This window comes from Notamacropus eugenii, chromosome 6, assembly GCF_028372415.1.
Source record: "Notamacropus eugenii isolate mMacEug1 chromosome 6, mMacEug1.pri_v2, whole genome shotgun sequence".
NCBI classification, from domain to species: domain Eukaryota; kingdom Metazoa; phylum Chordata; class Mammalia; order Diprotodontia; family Macropodidae; genus Notamacropus; species Notamacropus eugenii.
The window spans coordinates 73475155-73498510 of NC_092877.1; the positions used below are offsets into that span (position 1 = coordinate 73475155).

Consider the following 23356-nt stretch of genomic DNA (forward strand, 5'->3'; position numbering starts at 1 on the left):
ATTGCTTCAATGATCATTAATGAATAAGTACTGGATCTGCAGACCTAGCAAATAAATATTAGATCAGTGATTTCATTGGTACAGAAAAAACTTGTGTGAGAAATCTCCATCAATAGAAGTAAGCACTTTCGCTGTAATTTGTAATCTTGGAGAGTTGCCTAGACAGCTGAAAGATCACATGACTTGCCTAAAGTCGCAGAGCCAGTATATCAGAGCAGGACTTGAATCCACATCTAATCTTTCTACTAAGATGTCTCATTAATGAATAATAATTAAAAATCTTTACATAAAATCCTGGTACAAACATTACAGTAATTTATGTAAAAAAAGTATTTACCATGATAAGTTGGATTTATACCAGTAATATAAGGATGATTCAACATTTGGAAAATAACAATATTAAAAACAAGAGCAGAAGATTTCATCATTAGATGCAGAAAAAAACTAATAAACTACAATCATTTTGCTAAAAGCTTTAAAAAACAATGTTTTTAAATTAAAAAAGGCATGTATCTAAAGCCAAACGTTAGCATTATACAGGGTATCTCAAGTCTTGGTATATTTTTAAGCTTTAATAAATTCATTACAATAAATGCTACAAACTTATAAAAATGTGATTTTAAAGTTTAAATCTATTTAGTTTTGTGAATTTTGAACTGTAAATTTTAATCTGAATTTTTGACAGGATGAGATGTCTTATCATTATTCTACATTGCAAAAGTTTCTGGATGGTGCTTTCTTAGACCAGTGGATTGGTAGAGGAAGTCTTCATACTTAATGTGCCTCCATCACATCTGTCTTCACTGGAATTTTTTCTTGTAGGATCACATCAAAACTCACATATGCAGCAAAACTGCTATAGTTCGGACAATCTTAAGGCTAAGATTACAAGTGCTAGAGTAGACTGATTAACCTTCATGAAGGTTAAGACTGTCTTTTACCGTTTTTTTAAAGTTCCCGGTGTTGGCACATAGTGAGCAGTTAAATGCTTACCGACTTTCAATCATTAAGTAGCAAATGATGAATGTTTTTACAAAATTTGAAAATCGGCTAGAGCAATGTATATCACAACACAGTGGTTATGTAAAATTTCAATAGGAATCAATATTTTAAAATTTTAGATAGTTAGCCCTGAAAGTATTTTTTTTTATGTTTGTAACATTTATACTTAGAAAAAATATTAAAGTTTTAAAATGCACTAAGACTTTTGGGATACCCTATATTCAGTGATAAAATAGTAGAAGTTTTACCAATAAACAGAGAAGTAAAACAAGGATACTTTCCTGTTGTTTCCAGTTCTAGAAGTACTTACAATCACAATAAAGAAGAGAAATTAAAGGAATTAAAAATAAAGAGAAAACAACACTATCCCTATTTGTTGATGATTCTCTATTTAGAAAATCCTAGGAAATCAGCAAAGAAAGTAACTGATAAAATATATAGCTTCATTAAAGTTACAGATTTTATAATAAACTTTTAAAAAGCAGCATTACCATAACTCAGTGAAATCTAGGAGGGGATAATAGAAAGGGAACTCTCATTCAAAATAAGTATAAAGTAAAATTTATGGGAAGTAATCTATCAAAGCACCATTCATTTATCTGTCTATATTATATATCTATATACAGACACATAATATTCTCTTTAAAGAAGTTAGTAAAAACCTAAATAATTGTACGAATATTCAGTGCTCATGCCTGGGCCATACCACTATAATAAAAAATGGCAATAGTGTAAAAACTAATTTACAGATTTAGTGCTATGCCCATTGAAATACCATGATTATACTATGTAGAGCTGGAGTCTATATAACAAAATGTATTTCAGTCAACAACAGATCTAGTATATATCAAAAGAAGTAATGAAAGAAAGGGAGAAAAGTAAGCACTTCCAGCCCTCAAATTTTAAAGCAGTAACAGCAGTGTAAAGTAGAAAAATAGATTAGTGGAACAGGCTAGGCAAGGAAGAATCAGAAATAACTGAACTTTTTTTTTTTTTTTTGCAAACTCCAAAACAAATTACCTAGGGATGAGATTCCTGTTTGACAAAAATTTCTGGGAAAATTGTAAAGCAAATTTGGCATTAAAACAACATATATCAGTATGTGATCTTAATATTAATGATAACTTTTTAAATTAAAAAGTAAATAGATCAGGTACATTTCACAGCTTATGGCTTGGGGGGAGGCAAGAATTACTAACCAAAAAAAAAAATCACAAGAGGAAAAATAGAAAATTTCAATTATAAGAAATTAAAATGCTTTCACTTAACTAACTAGAACTAGGATAACAAGAAAAACAACCCAGAAAACTTTTTTTGATCAAATCTTTCTGATATGTGTATAATATCCAAAATGATATATTGATAAATGTTTAACAATCAGATCTCTGAGAGGAAAAATGTATTCATTATGCTCTTTTAAGTTTGAACAGCACTGTTCACATTTTCTCCATCAGTCAATAAAATTTTAATAAAAAGCTCATTTATTTGTAGGTTTGCTGATTTCTGAAAGTATAAATGCTCACAGGGAAAATGTAACAATTGATTCCTGAACTGGTTCAACCTGATTCTAACACAGCCCTTTAAGCAAGCAACTAATAGAAATTAGAAGCAGACCCTATTCCCAACAGATAGTGGTTATAACATATGAATTATTCAAAAGAATTGCAAACTAGTTCAAACCCAATAAAAAAAAATGTTTCAAATCACTAATAATAAAATAAGTGGAAATTAATACAACTGAGTTTTTAATGGAAATACTGAGTGCGGAAGGGTTTGTAGAAATGATGACATATTGAAGCTCTAAATTAGCATAGCTATTTTGGAAAATGACTAGTTAGAAGACACTGGAATTATATGATGCATGTAACTTAAGGGCTTCCACTATTACACATAATACCCAAAGGAGGTCAGTGATAAAAACAAAGGTCATGGTCACCGCCCCCCCACCCCACACACAGATTTGGTTTTGTTTGTGTCATAGGAGAAAATTGAAAACAAAATAGCTGCCCATCAATCAGAGAATGACTAAACAAGTTATGGCACATAAATTTGTATATAATTTTACTGTTCTGTAAGAAATAATAAATATAATGAGTACAGAGAAGCATGGGAAAAATTATATGATCTTATGTAAAATGAAGTAAGCCAAATCAGGAAAACAACATACTGCAATGGAAAAAACACCACTAAAACAACTGAATGCAAATGCTGAGAAATTATAATGACCAAGCCTGATCCTAAAGAAATAGTATGAGAAGGCACTTCACCCTCTTCTTTGCACAGGTAGGAGATTATAGATTTGGAACACTTTTCTATGTTGCTAGACCTTATTCGGTACATTGTTAAGTTTTGTTAAACTTTATTTTCTTTTGAGGGGGGTAATTAAGGGCTAACTTCTGGAATGTGGTAGGGAAAGGAAGGCATATATTGAAAGATTATGCAAAAACAAAATTGTTTTTCACAGGTTACATATATATTGCTTTTATATAAATATAGATTTAAAGAATATTAGTAGAAGTAATATCTTTCACCCTCTCAGATTTCAGGCTACAGATTTTTGACAATCCAGGAACAGATCTTGGATTTTATAGTAATAAATACTTGTATTTTTATAAGACTTTAAGAGTTACAAAACTTTTTTCTTCAAAACAACCCTCTGACAGATGTGAGGAGGATAGCCAATGACATCTCCTCCCTTAGGGGATATTTGCAGTCTAGTATCATGGGGTCTAAAACTGGAAATTTTGCTGTCGGTATAGACCTCCATTTTACAGAAAAGGAAACTGAATCTGAGGAGGGAGGATTTATATAGAGCCTACTATTGTGCCAAGCAGTGTTGCTAACTGCTTTACCAATCTTATCACATTTGAATTTCACAGCAACCCTATGAGATTCCTAGATGCTGTTATTATCCCTCTTTTACCATTGAGGAAACCAATGGATATAGGGACTTGCTCAAAGTCACATAGCTAGCAAGTGTTGGAAGTCACCTTGGAACTCCACCTTGTACCAGTGAGCTGCCTCCTCTCTCATTTAGGTGACAGAGGTTAAGTGACTAGGGTCCCACAGCTAATACCTGAGGTAGGCTTTGAACTCCTGGCTCCAAGTTCAATACTCTTCATGTCCCTACACAAACAGGAGGCAGATATAAAAGGAAAAGCTGTGGATTTGTAAATGACCTATGTTCAGGTCTCAGTTCTGTCACTTATTTCTTAACTTCAGTGAGTCACAAGCTCTGTGAGCCAGTTTCCCCATCTACAAAACGGGAATAATAATACTGTTAATTATGAATATTATGAATATTAATTAAATGTTAATTATTAATGCTAATGACCAACATTTATATTGCATGTTAAGGTTGACAAAGTGCTATAAAATATTCTCATTTTATCCTCACAACCACCCTGGGAGGTAGGCACTATTATTATCCCCATTTTACAGAGAAGGAGGGACAGAAATTAAATGACTTTTCCACTTGTCACATAGCCAGTAAATGTCTGAGACAGAATTTGAACTCAGATCTTCCTGATTCCAAGTTTACCATGTGTGACCTAGCTGCATTATTCACCTCACAATTACTATGAGGATTAAGTGAAAAAAATACACACATGCACACACACACACAAAACTTAAGTGCTTAATTTTGTAAGCTATGTAATCATCATTTTGAGCCCATATAATGTGCCATTTATTTGCCCTTTGTACCCATATATATGATGTACATATCCACAATGTATGTGTTTTCTAGGATGTTTATAATGCTTATTTCACAAATGTGGAAAAAATAATTCTTAGACTTGTCTTGATTTTTCTTTTGGAATACGTAGTCACTATACTTATGCTCCTCCCTAAGAGAATTCAAGGAGGGAAGCCAGAGAAAAGTCTTCAACTATTAGCTGTTGCCATGCTACATAAGACTGTATATGCAAAAAAAAAAAAAAGTCTCTCCCCTATTTTCCATGTTAACTTAGGAGAAGTCGTCACATTTATCTATATATTCTACATCCACTCCAGGAAGTCCCATGGAAGAGTGGCTGGGAGAAAATGACTATGTTTAGATCCCTTTTGTATTCTGTTCTGTAAATCTGGAATATAAAAGTAGGCTTTGGAGGGGATGTGTGAAAGGTTCACTTTGGTGATTGCTGGCTATCTTAAGTCACTATTTAATTTTTCTTATATTTAATAGAGCATATTTACTCTTTAAAATGATCCTTATGTTATTTGGTACCATTAAGTAAATATTTAAAATAATTCTTCAATTACTCTGTAGGTGGTTCCTCGAATTTTATTTACAGCTAAGGGTTCAACAGCTGTAAAGAGTTTGAAGGCCACTGCTCCTGATAATAGAATTGAGAGCAGAATTTGAAAATTTGCCAGTATTGCAAAATTGAATGTGTTAGCTAGCATCTTAGAAACCATCATAGTGCTCCCTATAGATTATAGGGGCTCAAAAACGTCAAAGAAGATTACAGTAGCTTAAAAAATGCAACACAATGAATTTTTTTTTCCATTTTATCCTCATTTTATAGATGGGGAAACAGGCTCACAGAGGTTGTGACTTACCAATTAATAAATAACATAACCAAGACTTGAACCCAGGTCTTGACTCCCAATTCATAGCTTTCCCCTGTGCTGGAACCTTGAAATAAGTCAATGAAAATAAAAAAAAAAAGTTACGTTTTTAAGGGGAAAAAGAAGACCTAAAACATAAACGTTAGGGTTATATACATTCTACTTTTGTTTATTTTTCCTTTTTAAAATACAAAATGTATACATTAAGCTTACACACATACTCTAATGGCAAATTTCAGGTGTACATGTATTGTACTACACTTAATCCTACACTGGTGATAGCAGAACATTCTTCAACATCTTATTTTTACACCAGAATAGATCCCTGATATATTTTTGTGAAACAAAGTTGCAAAATCCCTTCTACCCCAGAATCTTCTTTGTCTTTGTGGTATTTGCAGAAAAATGAAGATGGTTGTAGCTTTAGTGTTATTGTGGAGACTTTATAGGCCTAAGTTTCTTGACAGAAACAATGATATTTAAAATCGGGGCTTGTGTGCTGTTAATCCATTCACATGATGGTTAAATAATTGAAACAATAGGACATTCTCTACTGTCCCGTTATAGTTATTAATATGATAGTTTTCCCTTCAAAATGAAATTATGCTAATGTTCTTCCCCATGATATATAGGTAAGGGTTCTTTGTGTCATAGAAATGCAAGGGACAAGGTCAGGCCAGAGATGAACCTGACCTTGGCATGAATGTGTATTACTGGATGCTCATCTACTTGTGAGCCTTAATTTAAACTGATTCTTGTCTTCATTGTAGACAATGTGGATATTGTGGCCTCGGTCATTCATGTAGTGATACTAGGATCCACTAATTTTTTTTCTTTAATAGGAAATGTGAAGCCTAGTTAGGGGCATCATATTGAGCAAGTCCCAAATTAATATGTTATGTGGGATTTGGGTTCTAATACGGAAAACCAACAAATGCTTATTAATAAGCCTTATTCAAAAGAAGTATGCTGTCATCTGGTAATAAATGATTTTAGTTCTAATAGTAGAAAAATGCCAGATAAATGAATTAAAGGCTTCAGCAAAAGGAGACTTCAACAAAAGGAGGAAAACCCACAAAAATAGGGACTGCATAATAATTTTTTAATAGTGATAATTGTTTTTGTTTACTCAAAGTATATAAATGGGATTACAGCATACAAATATGGAAATGAAATCTAATTTCTGTAAATTAAACACTGATGCCAGTATTTTAGAAAAAACATTTATAATCCTGGGGTTACATTCTAATACAAATGGGTAGCAAAAAACACTATCATAACATCACTTTGATGTGCAAAAGCCTCAATAATCCCAGGGTTGGAATATCAATAAAATTATGTGTTTGGCAGGTACCATTTCTTTGAATAGCCTCATGGTAGGAAATTTTTGGAACATCCTACTAACTCAGTGGCATAATGAAAAGGATGCAAATTGATGTCTTGGAAATAAATTTGGGGATGGCTTTATAATAAAACAAAGCTTATTTGCATAATATGCTTCAGTGTAAAGCTGAGCAGTCTATGCTAAAAGTGGTAACTCCAACTTTAAGTATTGTTTTAGAATAGTTCACATTTGTCTATTAAATTCATGATCTAACCAACATGTTAAATCACATTTTCAAAGAGTTGCATGGAGCGCATTATATTTTCATCCTGTAAAAGGAGACAAAAACACATAGATTAAATTTGAATTGTTTCAATTCAAGGTATGCTATTACCCTGACCTCCCATTCCCCACTCTAAAATGTACACTTGAATGCACACGCAACCACACACATAACAACCACCACAACTTAGGCAATAAAATAGCAGATGTTTAAGTATTGTTTTTGTAAACTGCTAATACCTTAATATAAAGATATATGTGTATAAATATATATTTTTTAAATATAGATTCTATTTATTAATTTTCTATATTGTTTTTAGGTTGGTATGTTGTCAAGACTTTAAATAACTATTTTTTTATGATAACTGAAATCTCCCCAAACTCAACAACATATAAACATAATTTATAACAGGAACAGTAGGTCCAAGACAGGGGATTCAGCTAAAAAGCCGGGTCAGAGAGAAGTACAAAAGAGCAAAGCTAAATGATGCCATTGGAGTAATCGCTCCCTAAAGATTCTTATAGATCCTAAGTTCTATAGGTCCACTTCTATAAATATGGTTCTTAAAATGGCAGAGGAAGATTTTTATTGAAGAAGCCTGGTATGGATGCAGAACGTTTGGGCAGTTTTTTGTCCTTAAGGATGTTTTCCAGAAATGTGAGAGGTTCTTTAAATATAAGAGCTTCTCTAAAAGCTAGGAAGACCTGAGTTCAAGTCATACCTCTAACATTTATGGGCCATATAGGACCTTCTCAGTGCTGTAGGAACCTAACATCTCAGTGGATTTCACTGAAATTGAGGAACTGGTCGGTTTGAAGATGTTTTCCAGGAATATCCCTGGAGGCAGTTATACTCCTGAAGTCATCATGGCTTCCATTGCTGGTAGTGGAATTTCTATGAGAAGATAATTTATACTAGAAGCAGCATTAAAGATTTATATCAACCTGGTTGGTTTTTTCAATCATTAGTACCTTGAAATACATGTATAAGCTGAAAGGGTTACTGGAGAGGACGGGGAATTAAAAACAAAACCCTATTTTAGACATCATGAAAATGTGACATTCAACGACTGAAGTAGAATCACTTTAGGGTCATAGATTTAGAGATGATAGGGTCCTTAGAGCACTTCCAGTCCAAGTTTCTCACTGGAACTACAGATGAAGAAACTGAGTCTCTAAGAGGATGAGTGACTTGGCCAGGGTCATGCAGCTAGAAAATATCTGAAATGAGATTGGGATCAAGGGCTTCCCAACTTTAAGTCTAGTGTTCTCTTCATTCTACTACATGGCCTCTCATTAGTACTTAAAGGCTAGAGAGCAAAAATGTTTAATTTTTCCGATTTAGCATTTTAAAAGCATTCTACCATAAGTTGTCTATAAACATTTAGGGGAAGTAGCTATAAATAAAGATACACCTTTATTGAGAATTGGTTTTCAACTCTAGTGCATACTTTGCCATTGATGAGCAGTGATGTGTTTGGTTACCTGTATGGTATAAAGGTACACCATGTTTCTCAAGCACAAATGAACTTTGGAAGTTTTAAATAGTTTGTAACTGTTGTAGATAGACATAGAACCATCCTCTCTCTCCAACACACGGCATGATTGTGATGCAGAAATATCCACACACTTTAAAAAATACTAATGTTGGCAAAAAGTGCCGCATAATCCGTCCTGTCAAGGTTACTCTCCTATATCCTGATAGGAACTAGATTGTCTACATTCTCTGTATTAAATATGGCACTCATGAGGAGATTCACATGCTTATTCTTAAGGCCACGTGCTTTTAAAATAAATTACTATTTGTTAATATTGACTCAGTAGCTTCCTCTGATATCATCAGCGATAGGAGGACTTTAAGATGAACTTTATCAACTACATAACATTGTTCTCGTGTTGTTCAGTTGCGTCTAACTCTTTGTTACTCCATTTGGGGTTTTCTTGGCAAAGATACCAGAGCGGTTTGCCATTTCATTCCCCAGCACATTTTACAGATGAGGGAACTGAGGCAAACGAGATAAAGTGACTTGCCCAAGGTCACACAGCTAGTAAGTGTCTGAGACCAGTCTGAACTCAGGAAGATGAGTTTTCCTGATTCCAGGCCCAGGTCTTGCGCCACCTAGCTGCCAGAATTGCTTCTCTTTTTATTACTATTTATTATTACCTTTGGGCTAGCCTAGTATCAACCTTTGAAGGTCAGGCCCTGAGTATATAGAAACATAAAGGTTTGAGAGGGTTAGCTGACAGCACTGTGCCTAGTAATTAAGCTAACTGAGGGGATGTGGTATCTTACTTATGATACTTACTTTTTGGCAGCTTTCAATGAATTCATCTATGGTAACTACCCCATCTTTATTTTTGTCCATTTTCTGTTCAGAAATAAGATATATTAGTGTTACGATAATAATAACACTTTGTGTAAAGATGTCCAGTGAAAGGAAACCTACTACCTCTGAAGATGCTCCATGTTCTGATCTTTAATTATTTTACGTGTAATACTACATATATTTTTAAACTATAAAAATTATAAGGAAGTATTTAGTGGAGGAGCTTCTAACTCTGCATTTCTAATGTCCCCCTTTTCAGTTCCTACCTGGAAAAATGTTTCCACATGTTGTCTGGGGGCATCCTCTTTAAGAACAGGATATGTGCATTTACCCATCATATCATATATCGCTTTCATTATATCAAGCATTTCCTGAAAAGAAAAAGTAGCTTGAGTAAGACATGGATGAGAGACGCATATCATGATATCTCTTATTCTCTATTTTTCATTTATCATTTCATATCATTTTTTCATATCTCAATCCTGCATTTTGTTTAACACCATAAACATTTTCCAACAAACACCCAAAGAATACCTCTCCCCCCAAAGAACATTCCTCAAAAACAGTTAAGCAAAAGTGCTCAAGTTATTATGACTGATTATATATGTTACTTTTCATTTCTGTGGCTGACTGTTTAATAGAAGTGCATTAATTTGAATTGCCTGTAATTTATCTCTGAATTCTGTTACCATTTAGTCTTATCTTTATTAACATTTTTGTAGTCATCGTATATTTCTTCACTCTGCATCACTTTATACATATTTTGTCATTTCTTTCAGAATAATATCCTACTGACATCATACACACATATGCCTATATTATATTACATATATCTCACAATTTATTTACTCACTCTAACATCTTATTTTTTTTCTAGCTTTTTATTGTCACAAATAATGCTACTATAAACATTTTTACACATATTGTCTTTTTTGTTCAGTCAATCTTCTTGGGGTATAAATCCCAGTAATTGGATTTCTGGGTCAAACAAATAAATCATTCAGTAATTCTTGTATGATTCAAAATTACTTTCCAGTAAGTGAACCAGCTTACGATATCTACAAGAGTGCATTGCTATGTCTGCCACCCCCTAGCACTCCCAAAATTTAATTCCATCTCCCCTATGGACTTTTTTTCTTTTGCCATCTTTTTTCAACTTAATAAGTATGAGAATTCTTTTATTTTGAATTCTCAACCTTGTAGAATTCACAGCTTCTTCAAAGCATAGACCAGCTGCCTCCTCTCAATTAGTGTTCATTCTCCCCTTCTAAATTATTCCGTTATTTACTTTGATTTGTTATATATTTATCGTTGCAAACATTGTTTCAGGAAAAACTAGGCCCTTTAAGAGTAGGGACTATTTCATTTTTGTTTTTATATCCCAGGTACTTAGCACAGTGCCTGGCATAGAGTAGATACTCAGTAAATATTTGCTGAATTGACTTCCTTTCAGACAGAAATTGACAGTTTGCTTTTCTCCTTTTGAAAATATTGTTCATGCCCTTTGACTACTTATCCACTGGAGAATGATGGTCTTTTAGATTCATTTCAAGTCTTCATATGTTTTTGATATCAGAATTTATTCATATGTTAAATGCAAATATCTTCCCTGGCCATATCTTTTCTTCTAATTTTAAGTTGTAATGATTTTGTTTAATTTTATGTAATCAAAAAAAGTTTATTTTGTCTTTCATAATCCCCTTTATTCCTTGTTTGATTAAGAATTTCCCCCTAGCAATAGTTCTTAATGAGTGAATGAAAAAGGATTTACTAGGCATTTATTAGTGCCTGGTACTATAAGTACTGAGAATGCTAGTACAAATGGAAACAGTTTCTTCCCTCTAGGAACTTTCATTCTAATAAGGATAGACGTGCATAGAAGAGAGGGGTAACTGAAGAGGGAAATTTGGTCTGAGGAATTCACTGGGATGATGTCTATTCTGGGAATGTGCTTCCTCATAATTTTCCATGCTTCCAGTCCCTGATTTCCTCCAAACTTCTGCTCAAACACTATCTCCTACATGAGACCTTTCATGATCCTCATCTCCCAACTGACAATGCTTATCCAAAAATATTACTTTGTATTTTGATTCATATGTGTTATATATCTATTTACATCTATATTTATTCACATTATATAGTGTTATTCCTGACAAAATGCAAGTTCCTTGAACTAAGGGAGTATTTTGTTTTTGTCTTTGTATCCTTACCATTTGTTACAGTGCCTGGAACACAGGAAGTACCTAATAAGTTCTGGATTGATTTTGCTAATAAAAATATTCAGAGAGATAAAAATTTTCTCTAAGGACTGATTTAACTATATCCTATAAATTTTGGTATATTGTTTTATTATTTTCTTTCTCTTTAATGTATTTAATTATTAATTCTGTGATGTGTTCTTTAACTTCTTATTACTTAGGCATTATTATTTAATTTATATCTGGTTCTTTTTTATTCATATTTCCCTGATTGATTCTTATTTTATTATGGTACATAAAATGTTAATATTTCTGTCCTTCTGCATTTTTTTATGAATTCTTAATCTTTGCATATGAGTAGGGATTTTGTTTGTTTATTTTTGGTAAATGTGCTTTATGATGCTAAAGTGTAAGCATATTCCATTACATTCCCATTTAAATAATCACTATGGGTATGTTAGATCTAGTTTTTCCAAAATTTTCTTTAGATCTATAATTTCCTTTTCTTTTCTTTTTTGATTTGCTACTTCTATTTAGTCCTAAAACAGGCATGCTAACGTAACCTACAATTATTGTTTTGCTAATTCTTTTTTGAACCTTGGTTAGCTTTTCCTTTAATTACCATTATTTATGATGTCTTTAAGCATAATGTGTTATTTCTCTTTGCCTCTCTTCACTATACCTACCAAATTTTGAGCACTAGAGCCCACAAAAAACTCAGGGTAAGACATTTTTACAGCTTAAAGAAACTTAGAAGATTGATATGAGAGGTCTGTGACACCTGGATAGAGAGCTATGTGGAGCACAAAGTCTGTGGTGTCAGCACCAGTGGTGGGTCTTGATGATTACAATAGTAGCACGAGCAGCAGCTTTGGGAGCTTTCAGCCCATAGATTGTAAAGGGATCAGACAACTAATCAGAAGGAGATTTTAGGGAACCCTTTACTGGGACTAGGTACAGCTAGCACTGATTGGCAAATCTATTGCCTATAACAGTTCTGGGTCACAATTCCAGGGTGGAGAGGAACACTTGTAGAGAGTCATAAGAAAGCAGGGACCCTGGTCTCAATTTGAAGGCAAGATGAGCATTAGTACTTGCCTCTACATGGGAGCAGGAGCCTCTCCTGGTTAAAGATCAGAGTGCAGACCAAGAAAGCAGTTATCACACCTTTCTAGGATAATACTACCTTGGAAGCACCAAAAACTTGCAGACCAACAGGACTAGCTCTGAAAACAGCAGTACAAAAAGTCCTGAAGCTTAGGACCCCATCCTCTGGTGAACAGAGCCCAGTTTTAGCATAAAGTTCAAAGTGAAGAAATAGGCTGCAAAAATTAGCAAATGCACTCACACACACACACACACACACACACACACACACACACACACACACACACACACACACACACACACACTCCTTGATCTCAACTACTATAGAGGCAAGGAAGACGAAGATACAAAATCAAAAGATGACAATAACTTAAAAACATCAACAAGCAAAGCCTCAAAGAAAAATGATAATTAGACAGAAACCTAACGACTTCCTAGAAGAGTTAAGGTAAGAGTGGTAGAGGAAAAAATGAGAAAAGAAATAAGAATGATGAAAGGAAATGATGAAAAGAGAATTAACAGCATACTAAAAGAGATACAAATAATATTGAGGAAAATAACACCTTAAAAAACAGAATTGGTCTAATAGTAAAAGAGGTACAAAAATTTACTGAAGAAAAGAACTTAAAAAGTAGAATAGATCAAATGAAAAAGGAGGTTAAAAAAACTCACTGAAGAAAATAATTCCTCCAAAATTAAAATTGGGTAAGATGAAGTTAAAAGAAATAATACAATAAAATTTTAAAAAATGAAAAAAAAAAAGAAAATGTGAGCTATTTCATTTAAAAAAGCTGACCTGGAAAATAGATTGAGGAGAATTTAAGAATTATTGGACAACTTGGTAGCCATGATAAAAAAAAGATCCTAGACATAATATTTCAAGAAATTATAATAGAAAAACTGTCATACTATCTTAAACCTAGAGGGTTAAAATAGAAAATGAAAGAATCCATCAATCACCTCCTGAGAGAGATCCCAAAATGAAAACTTCCAGGAATATTATACCTAAATTCCAGAGCTCCCAAGTCAAAGAGGAATTATCGCAAGCAGACAGGAAAAAATAATTTAAATATTGTGGAGCTACAGTCAGCATCACAAAGATTCAGTTGCTTCCACATTAAAGAAATGGAACGTTTGCAAGATGATATTCCAAAAGGCAACCAAGAATAATCTACCCAGCAAAACTGAATATAATCCTTCATGGTGGGAAGGGGGAAGGGAAAGGATATTTAATGAAACAGAGGACTTTTAATCATTCCTGATGAAAAGATCAGAGATGAATAGAAATCTGACATTCAAACACAAGACTTGAGAGAAGCATAAAATGAAAGGGTAATAGTACAGGACTCAATAAAGTCAAACTGTTTATATTGCTATATGGGAAAATGATACATGTAACTACCAAGAACTTTATCATGTCTAGGGCAGTTAGAGGGAGTCTACCTAGATAAAGGTCATGGTGTGATAATGATAATGATAATGATAATGGTGTGATATGTGATAATCTTTAAAAAAATGAAAGGATGAGAAAAAGTGATGCACTGGGAAAGGGGGAAAGGAGAAGCAGAATGGGGAAAATTTTCTCACATAAAAGAGGAATACAAGGAAGAACTTTTATAATAGTGGGGATAATGGGGCAGGGGAATGGCAGGCAGTACTTGAACTTCACTCTCATTGGAATTGACTCAAGAAGAAATACATACACACATACACACACACACACACACACACACACACACACACACTCAGTTGGTATAGAAATCTATCTTACCCAGTAGAGAAATAGGAGGGGAAGAGGATAAGAGAGAGCGGAAGGTGGATTATAAAGGTGAGGGTGGATCAAGGGATGCAATGGTCAGGAGCAAAACAAATTTTTGAGAGGGGCAGAACAAATGTAGATACACACAAATATTTATAGTAGCATTATCTATAATAGCAAAAGCTGGAAATTAATTGTGTGCACAGTGATTAGGAAATGAATAAGATCATGAAGTGTGATATAATGTGCAATAAGGAACAAAGGATTTGAAGAATTCATGGGAAAATTGGAAAACTGGCACGTATTAGTGCAGAGTGAAAAAAGCAAAACCATATGAGCAGTATCCACAATGATTACAATAATGTAAATGGAGATAACCCAAAAAGAAAACAGAACTGAGGTCAAATATAGCAACTGATATTAATTCTTTTGACTGAACTTAAAATATACTTTCCTTTTTGTCAAGAAACGGCAAAGTACAGCATCAGAAAGTAACACGTTCTGTCAGTCACAATTAGATGATTTTGCTTAGCTATTTTTAAAAATGTGTTTCATTTTTAATTTATGAAATAAACCAAGCATTTCTATAACAATATAATAAGAAATATGATTGCACATAAAACTGAAAACCTATCATGTACAAATTACTATTCCCTTTCAATATATAATAAAGTTATGCAAATTTATTTCCCCTCTTTTTTTCCTTCCCTCATCCCCCTCTATGGCTACCATTAGACACAAATAGGCATCTATCTTTCTTTCTTTCTATCTCTCTATCTATCTCTCTATCTATCTATCTATCTATCTATCTATCTATCTATCTATCTATCTAGATATATGTGAAATTATTCTATGCAAATTTCTATTTATTACTTCTGTCTCTGTATGCAGATAGCATCTTTCTTCATATGTCCTTTACAATTAATATGGATATTTACAACAGTAAAAATGACTTTTTCACTCAATGTCATTCTTAAACAATATTATTATTATTGCATACAGTGTTCTTTAGGTTCTACTCATTTTGCTCTTCATTATTTCATGCACATGTTTCCATATTTTCTAAGATTATTGAGCTTATCATTTTTAATAACATAATCGTATTATATCACAATCATGTACCACAACTTGTTCAGCCACATTTTTAAGGGAAGATTCTATGGAGAAATTTTATTGGGAAATAATTGTATCAAAACAGAATGTATCAGCATTAAAAATTAAAATTAGCTATGCCTAGAAGAAAATTATTACCTCTTTAGTTATATATCCATCTTTATTTATGTCATACAAATTAAATGCCCAGTTGAGTTTTTCTTGTACCGTCCCTCGAAGCAAAATGGAAAGACCCATCACAAAGTCCTAAAGAGAGAAAATTACAGCTTAGTAGGGTACAGTATAATCTAGACAAATCCATCAGGCAGTAAGCATTTTACCCAAAGAGTTCAATAACTATGTGCCAGGCACTGTGCTAGGTTCTGGCGACACAAATATAAAGAATGAAACAATTCGTATTCTCAAAATCTTACATTCCAGAACAAGTCTATATACAAATATATGGATAATAAATATAAGTTAGACAAATGAAATAGAGTTAAAGAGGGAAGGGACTAGTGAATTAGGAAAGACTTCAATTAGAAAATGGTACTTGAGCTGAGTGTAGAAGAGAGGAAATCTATAAAGTAGAGATAAGGAGGGGCTGCATTCCAATCATGGGACATGGCCAGTACAAAAATGCAGAAATGGAGTACCGTGTTAGGAACAATTAAGGCCAGTTTTACTGGATCATACAGTATGGGAGGGAGAACAGTGTACTATGAGACTGGAACCACAGATTGGGACAGAATTGTGAAGGGCTTTAAAGGCGAAACAGAAGAGTTTATATTTCATCTTAGAGCCAATCAGGAGTCACTGGGGTTGTTTGAGAAGGGGAAATGATATGGTCAGATCTGTGCTTAGGGAATATCACTTTGACAGCTATGTGGAAGAAGGACTGGAACAGGGAGAAGCAGAGAGATCAATTGACTGTCGCAATAATCTGGGTGAGAAGTTTTAGGTGTCTGGAATAAAGTAATGGTTGTGGAGTAGAGAAATGGGATCAATGAGAAAAAAAGACATTGTGGAGGAGAGAGTATCTGACTAGATGTGTGGCGAGGAGTCAAGGTTGTCACTGAGGACATGTGCCTGAAAGACCAGAAGAATGAGCGTGCCTTCAACAGAAATAGTGAAATTTGGAAGAAGGGTCAGTTGGAGAGAAGGTAATGATTTTAGATGTATTGAGTTTGAAATACTCAATAGACAGTGAGTGATGTGTACTGACTGAAAGACGGGTACTGAATATGCAGACCTGTGTGTTATGTGCATCAAAAAAAAAAAAAAGTAAAGATGATATAAAACTCATGACAGTCAGTTGTAAAATACTGAAAACTAGGGCAGTAAACTCCTGGATGTTACACTAGACAATTAAGATTCACTTAGTAAAATCGATGCTATTCTCTTGGATTTTGATTTCTTGGAGGTTTTTGTTAGTACTTTTAGCATCTTCTGATCCCTCTGACCTTCAATAGGTGATTAAATGAAAATGAGAAGCATAACTGGTGTCTTTGCAGTGTCTTTCCAGTATAAGCCTAAGCTGTAATATAGAATACATCCAGGAAGACATAGTCAATAATTACATGGGACAGGAAGAGTACATGGGTGGTGATGTGAACTGCTGGGAGGTGTAACTAGCAACACTGGTAGGATCCCTTGAAATATAGAACAATAAAATGATGAGAATCTGGTTGTGAAAATGGCAATGAGATATCTATAAACCACATGATGATTAGAAGTGTGGGAAGTAAGAAAGTTTCTCTGCAATGTCCCTGCTCTTAGTGGCAATTTCCTATAATAAAAAGTTTTGTAAGCATAATGCTAGATTTATTAAATAATAGATTGTTGGTAGGGGAACATCTGAGGTTAAGTCTAAATTTAAGCTATTAGGCTTAGGATTTTAGACCAACAACAATAAGTTAGGGTCCTTTAATTCTTAGTAATAGTGTGGAGACAAATCCGGTCAAGGGTTTGGAAGGTTAGCGTACAGAGTTATTATTTTGTCTCAGTTGGTTAATGTTAAAAGAAAAGTGGTTTCCGATCCATATTGTAAATGCTTTAAAAGAAGCATCACATGAACAGAAGTTGGAATTATTTTATGATGTGATACGTACTGTGTTAAAAATGATTATTGTATTTATGTGAGTACTGGAGCCTGTTATTAATTCCATAGCAAAATCTCATCTTTCTGATGGGGGAAATGAATAAATTAATGTAAAAATTGAGTTCTAATGTGAATTTCTTAAACATGACAATTGGCCAGAGTTCCAATTTTGATTTTGTAAGAGTGATAAGTGTATAAAGCTAAGGAATGGTCATGTAAAATAGTATTAAGGTCAGTTTTATAGGAGAGTGGACATCTGAATTTCTACAAGAAAATAAAGGGAAGAAGATGCTGAGATGCTGCGCTGACGATAGCTTGAATGAGCAACCGGACCAGAAAAATGCATCAGATAATGTTCCTCCCCAGACTACTGCAGGAGATGGAAACTCTGAATGGATAATTCATTGATCTACCTTTGTATTTTGAATTTCTGTATCTGTACTTATAACAAGGGGACTGCTCCCTTGTAATTAGTCAGTGCTCCCTTTCCATATTCATATAAAGGGGGATAGATGAAGGGAAGAATTCATAGGGGGGAAAGAATGTGAGGAGGTATTTATTGATTGGATTTAGGTGTGGAAACAGAAATTTTAATAAAGAAAAAAGGGGATTTTGTGGGAAGTAAGAAAGTCCTGTTGTCCACATTCCTAGGTGATAAGGGTTGTGACCTAGCATGGACAGGTTAGAGGTCAGAAACTAATGAGCAGGCCCAAGGAGCTGTGTGAGGAAAGGCCTATCAGAGAGGAGAACATGGAGTCACATGGCCAGGGGACAGTGTCGTGAGAGATCCAAAGTTCAGAAAACAGTAAAAGAAACCCCATCTTCCTGCACATGTTGTAGTCTTCCTGTAACCTTACTGGGGAGGCTACCCGTCCGTTCAGGGGGAATGGATGTAAGCATTAATAAAGGTTTTCCTGATTTCACAATAGGTATTGTTCTTTATTTAAGGTGAGCATGTTTCTCACTGTTGGGGGCTTGTTAGACGGGCTTACTTCTAACAGAAGTACTTAACCATTATACTACATTACAGTTCTAGTTGCAAAATTTGTAACCTTGCTAAATTCTTCATTTCACATTTTCAGCACAGACAGTTCATTTGATCCCATTTATTCACTATCTTTCATTAGAAGGTGAACTCCTTGTGAGTAGGGATGGTTTCATTCATTGTATCTTTATTTCCAGTGCAATTAGAATATCATTCCTGGAACAGAGGAGACATTTAATGAAGAATAATCTTGATTGAATTCAAAAGGATGGCTTCCAATCAAATAGAACAATGCAAAGACTATAAAAGAGATGTTGAATCCTTTCATGTGGGACCCAAAACAATATTCTTCAATGTCACATCCGCCGGTAAAAATAATTTTTCATTTTCCTTACATGTTAATTTTTATTTGTAAGTAGTTAACAAACATGAATTTCTTAATGTGCTCTCTTCTCAGCAAGAATTGTCACAGTGACATAAGGCTTGGGCTGGTGTGGGTAGAAACTCATCTCAAAAAACATAGTACTCTTTCCTTGATTCAAATCCCTTCTTCCAAAAAGAACGTAAGAGAGTGGAGTGATCAGTGACCCATCTAAAGGAGACCACCTAGAGGTTGAGGGAAAACAGCTTATTGGTCGCTAGGACAGAGTTAAGAATATTGAGAACCAGAAATCTAAATAATCTAAAACCTACAACAGTAGGTTGCTTAAAATTATAAGAAATAATGAAAAACTGTACACCAATCCACTAATTACTGTAATTGGTATTGCATGGATTCAGATTCTCTTTCTGTTATGCAGGGACAGATTTGAAAGGAATACATATGGAAAAATAAAACAGTAAATTAAACTTCTAGCCATAATAGTTATAATTTAAAAGGAAAATTATAATTATTTTTATAAATAACTGGGCTCACATTCAGTTAGAGAAGGCAGTAACAGTTGTTTGCTGTGTTGCATACTCAGGAAAGGACTCTTAATTTGCTAGAAAGGAGGTTGAGTAAGATAAGTGTGCCTGCCATAAGGGACTTACTAAGTTGGTTCCAGAATTTCTTTGGGAGAGTCACATGGAGAAAGAAGCTCCAAAGTGGTGGTGGAAAGAGAAAGACTTTGGAATAATAGAGGACGTTCGTGGAAAAGCCAGCTCCATCATTCCTTTGACTTTGCTTGTGATTCTAAAATGGATCTTCTCTAGGTGAGATGATTCTCTCTCTTGACTGAAATGAAATTCTACCTCTCTCCCAAATGAAGAACTCATTCACCCTTGTGTATTCTTTGTTGCATTCTATGCTATTCAATTTCTCTAATTTGTTCATGTTATTTTGCTTGGATAGGGTTTGCTCACTATTTTCTATTTGTGATGGTCTTCTGTGTAACTAGCGTTTGGTGTTATGAGGCTGGGACTAACCTTGTAAGTTGTTCTCCAGAGTAATCAGGAAAGTAGCTTTTATTCTTGAGCCTATCATATCCTTAGACCAGAGATATTTGAAAGGTAGCAGATAGATATAATTCTAAGTTAATATTCCTCTTGGAAACTAGGGAAGAGATTCTACGACTTTGACTGTCCCAGACCTTGTCTGTCTCCTGCATCCCCTTTGAATGCAGCCTGGCAGTGCACTCATGGCCTTTGCTCTCTGAAGAGGTAGTTCAGATTCTAGACTATATCTATCAATGCTATCCCATAAGCCACATTTACCTATTTAAACAAGCTTTATACACACAGTCTTATAAGGTGGATACATATAGTATACTTGAACATCTGTAAGAGAGGAAGTATGACATAGGGGAGTTAAACCTCAGATTCAAGTTGTCTCTCTGACATATGCTAGCTGTGTGACTTTAGACATGTCACTTAACTTTTCAAATGCTTAAGGTAACTGTTTAGGCCATAAATTACAGATAATTTGCCAATCTCATTGGGGAAGGGAGTTTTCCCACAATATAAATTCCCTAATGATGAAATTTCAGGTCTGGACCAAAAGAAAAAAAACAAAACCCAAAACCAAACCCTAAACCAAAAAACTCTGTAGTCATATGTCTTCTTTAAGTAATATATATTCCCAGGAGTAAGTGCAAGTAATCATAGACAGACTTTTGCAGGCAATATAGTTCTAAAACTAAAGCTAGACCCACAGACCTATGCCAGCCTCAACCAGGGAAACTGACATAAAGCCAGTTTTCCCCTCCTCAGCAATTGAGAATGAAAAATTGTCAATGAATACTGCTATTTAAACTGTAAAATGTCTAGTGACTCACTGTCAAAGAAATATCCTCTATCCATAAGGGCAGTTTGGTGGGACAGTGGATAGAATACTGGATTTGGAGTCAGGAAGACTTATCTTCCTGAGTTCAAATCCAGCCTCAGGCACTGTGTGACCTTGGGCAAGTCATGTAAATTTGTTTGCCTCAGTTTCCTCATCTGTAAAATGAGCTGGAGTAAGAAATGGAAAACCACTCCAGTATCATTGCCAAGAAAACTCCTCATGGGGTCATGAAGAATCAGACATAACTGAAAAAGAACTGAACACCACCACACTTCACCTTTCAGTCTTTTATAATATGAATGCTCACCTTACCCTACAGCTGACAATTCTCTTTCAAAGGTTATTAGCAAAGGATGGCCCTTTCTCAATCCTAATTCTGTTTGACATTTTTCTGGTTTTCAATGCTGTTGATCGCTCACACTTCCTAGATACTCTCCCCATCCCCTTCCTGCCTCCCAGGACAATACAACTGGAGAATCACTTTTTTTTTTCTTTTCATCCTACCCTTCTTATCTTGGTTCAAGTCTGCATCACTTTGCACTGGAACTATTGTAATATCCCTCTTATTAGCCTTCTTGTTTATAGTATTTCCCCCTTTCCAATCCATCCAACCCGTAATTGCCAAAAAAAGAAAAGACAATCATTGCAAGGCTAAGACATAACTACACCTCAAAATTTTCTGCTAAAGAACTATTGTCTCTAGATAAAAACTCCTCCGTCTGGCATTTAAAGGTCTTCATAATCTGCCTTCCACTTGCCTTTGCAGATTTATCACTCACCATTATTGCTTATGACCCTCTACATTTCTGTCACTTTAGCCTTTAGTCACTTTTAGTCACATTTAATCACGTTAACTTTGTTTTCCCCAAGGAGCATTCCATTTCTTTTCTCCAGGTGGTATAGAATGTCCCTCAAGCCTAAAGCGTAATCCTTCCTTACCTCTGCCCATCCTTCAAGGCCCAATTCAAATGTCAGGTGTTATTTAAAGCCTTTCTTGATGAATATAATTTTGAACAGTCCTTTATTCATGTATTTTGTATTTAGTTATCTATGAACATGCTATGTTCCTGTAGTTTATATTATTATAAATTCCGTAAGTGCAAAGATTTTATCTTTGTATTCTTGGTGCCTCTTGGTACCTTTCCACAATAGGAACTTTATTTTTGCATAATACCACTACATCTACTCAATTAACTAATGTCAAGGTTCCCCCTTTGAGGACTCTTCCCAATCTCATTTTCCAAATGACACTATCCCAAGCACATTATGCTATCCATTCCAATAGGGATGGGAGGGGGGTTATTACTGTCCTATGCTCCATTAGAGAAAAATGATTCTTGATTTTGGGGGAATTTCCATTAGAAACTTACACAGAGCACAAATTAAACCAAACTCATCCTAGATGCAGACAGAGTTTGTGATTATGGCAATATCAATAGAGCCTTCCTAAATTCTTACTGATGTGGTTGCTCTGATCAGTCATTGGTTATAGTGGAGGCAGATTAGAGGTCTCTACCAAACCTACTGTCAACAGAAGTGAACCATGGATGATATAATGACCAAGTAATAAGTCAGAAATTCTTTGTATGTGGCTGTTGTAGAACACTTGGACACAAGCACAGAAGGAAAAAGCTAAGTAGCTTGTTTTTGACTTTCATTCCAAGTTAAAACATGGTGGTTACATGTGTGAAAAAGATAGTTGGCTTTGCATTTGTAGACACATCAGCAGGGATTACTGTCAGGTGTACCATCTTCCAATATCATCACAAGATCAGAAATGAATAAAAAAGTATTTATTATGAACTAATTATGTGTCAAGGACTGTGCTAAGCACTGAGAATATCAAGACTTTTTTTGCTGGAGTAGTTCTCATTCTCATAAGCGGAGTATGTGTTCTTTTATAAGGCAGTATAGTTTGGAGATGATTAGGAAATGGTGTTTGCCTGATTCTGGTTGTGTGTGTTCATCCTTCTTAGCCGAAGAAGATCATGCCATCAGAGAAATAATGACATGACTGGCACTTGATTTTGTTTGGAATGAGGGAGGGCTATGCAGGTCATCAGCCTTACTTCTCCTCCAGAGCCATCTGAATCCAGTGATCAGATGTTCATTGGATGACTGGAGATGACCCAGGATGAGGCAATTGGGGTTAAGTGACTTGCCCAAGGTCACACAGCTAGTGAGTGTCAAATGTCTGAGGTGAGATCTGAACTCAGGTCCTCCTGACTCCTGCACTGGTGCTCTATCAACTGCACCACCTAGCTGCCATCTGATTCTGGGTAAGATCCAGTAAAAGCTCATCTATCAGAGCTCAGTATTGCAAGGGTGGGAATCTGAGTTTCAT

General features: G+C 34.7%; 1 protein-coding gene across 3 annotated transcripts in view; it reads right to left on the reverse strand.

The window, feature by feature from the left end:
- Positions 1–5716: 5716 nt before the first annotated feature.
- The window catches only part of KCNIP4 (potassium voltage-gated channel interacting protein 4), a 506159-nt gene continuing 488519 nt past the window's right edge, over positions 5717–23356 (reverse strand). For all 3 annotated transcript variants that reach the window (XM_072622134.1, XM_072622133.1, XM_072622135.1), the window contains exons 5-8: positions 15823–15930; positions 9774–9878; positions 9487–9549; positions 5717–7227 (exon numbers count right to left, since the gene is read on the reverse strand). In XM_072622134.1, coding sequence (XP_072478235.1) covers positions 7180–7227; positions 9487–9549; positions 9774–9878; positions 15823–15930 — 324 coding nt within the window. In that variant the 3' untranslated portion in view covers positions 5717–7179. The remainder of the gene's footprint in view (positions 7228–9486; positions 9550–9773; positions 9879–15822; positions 15931–23356) is intronic.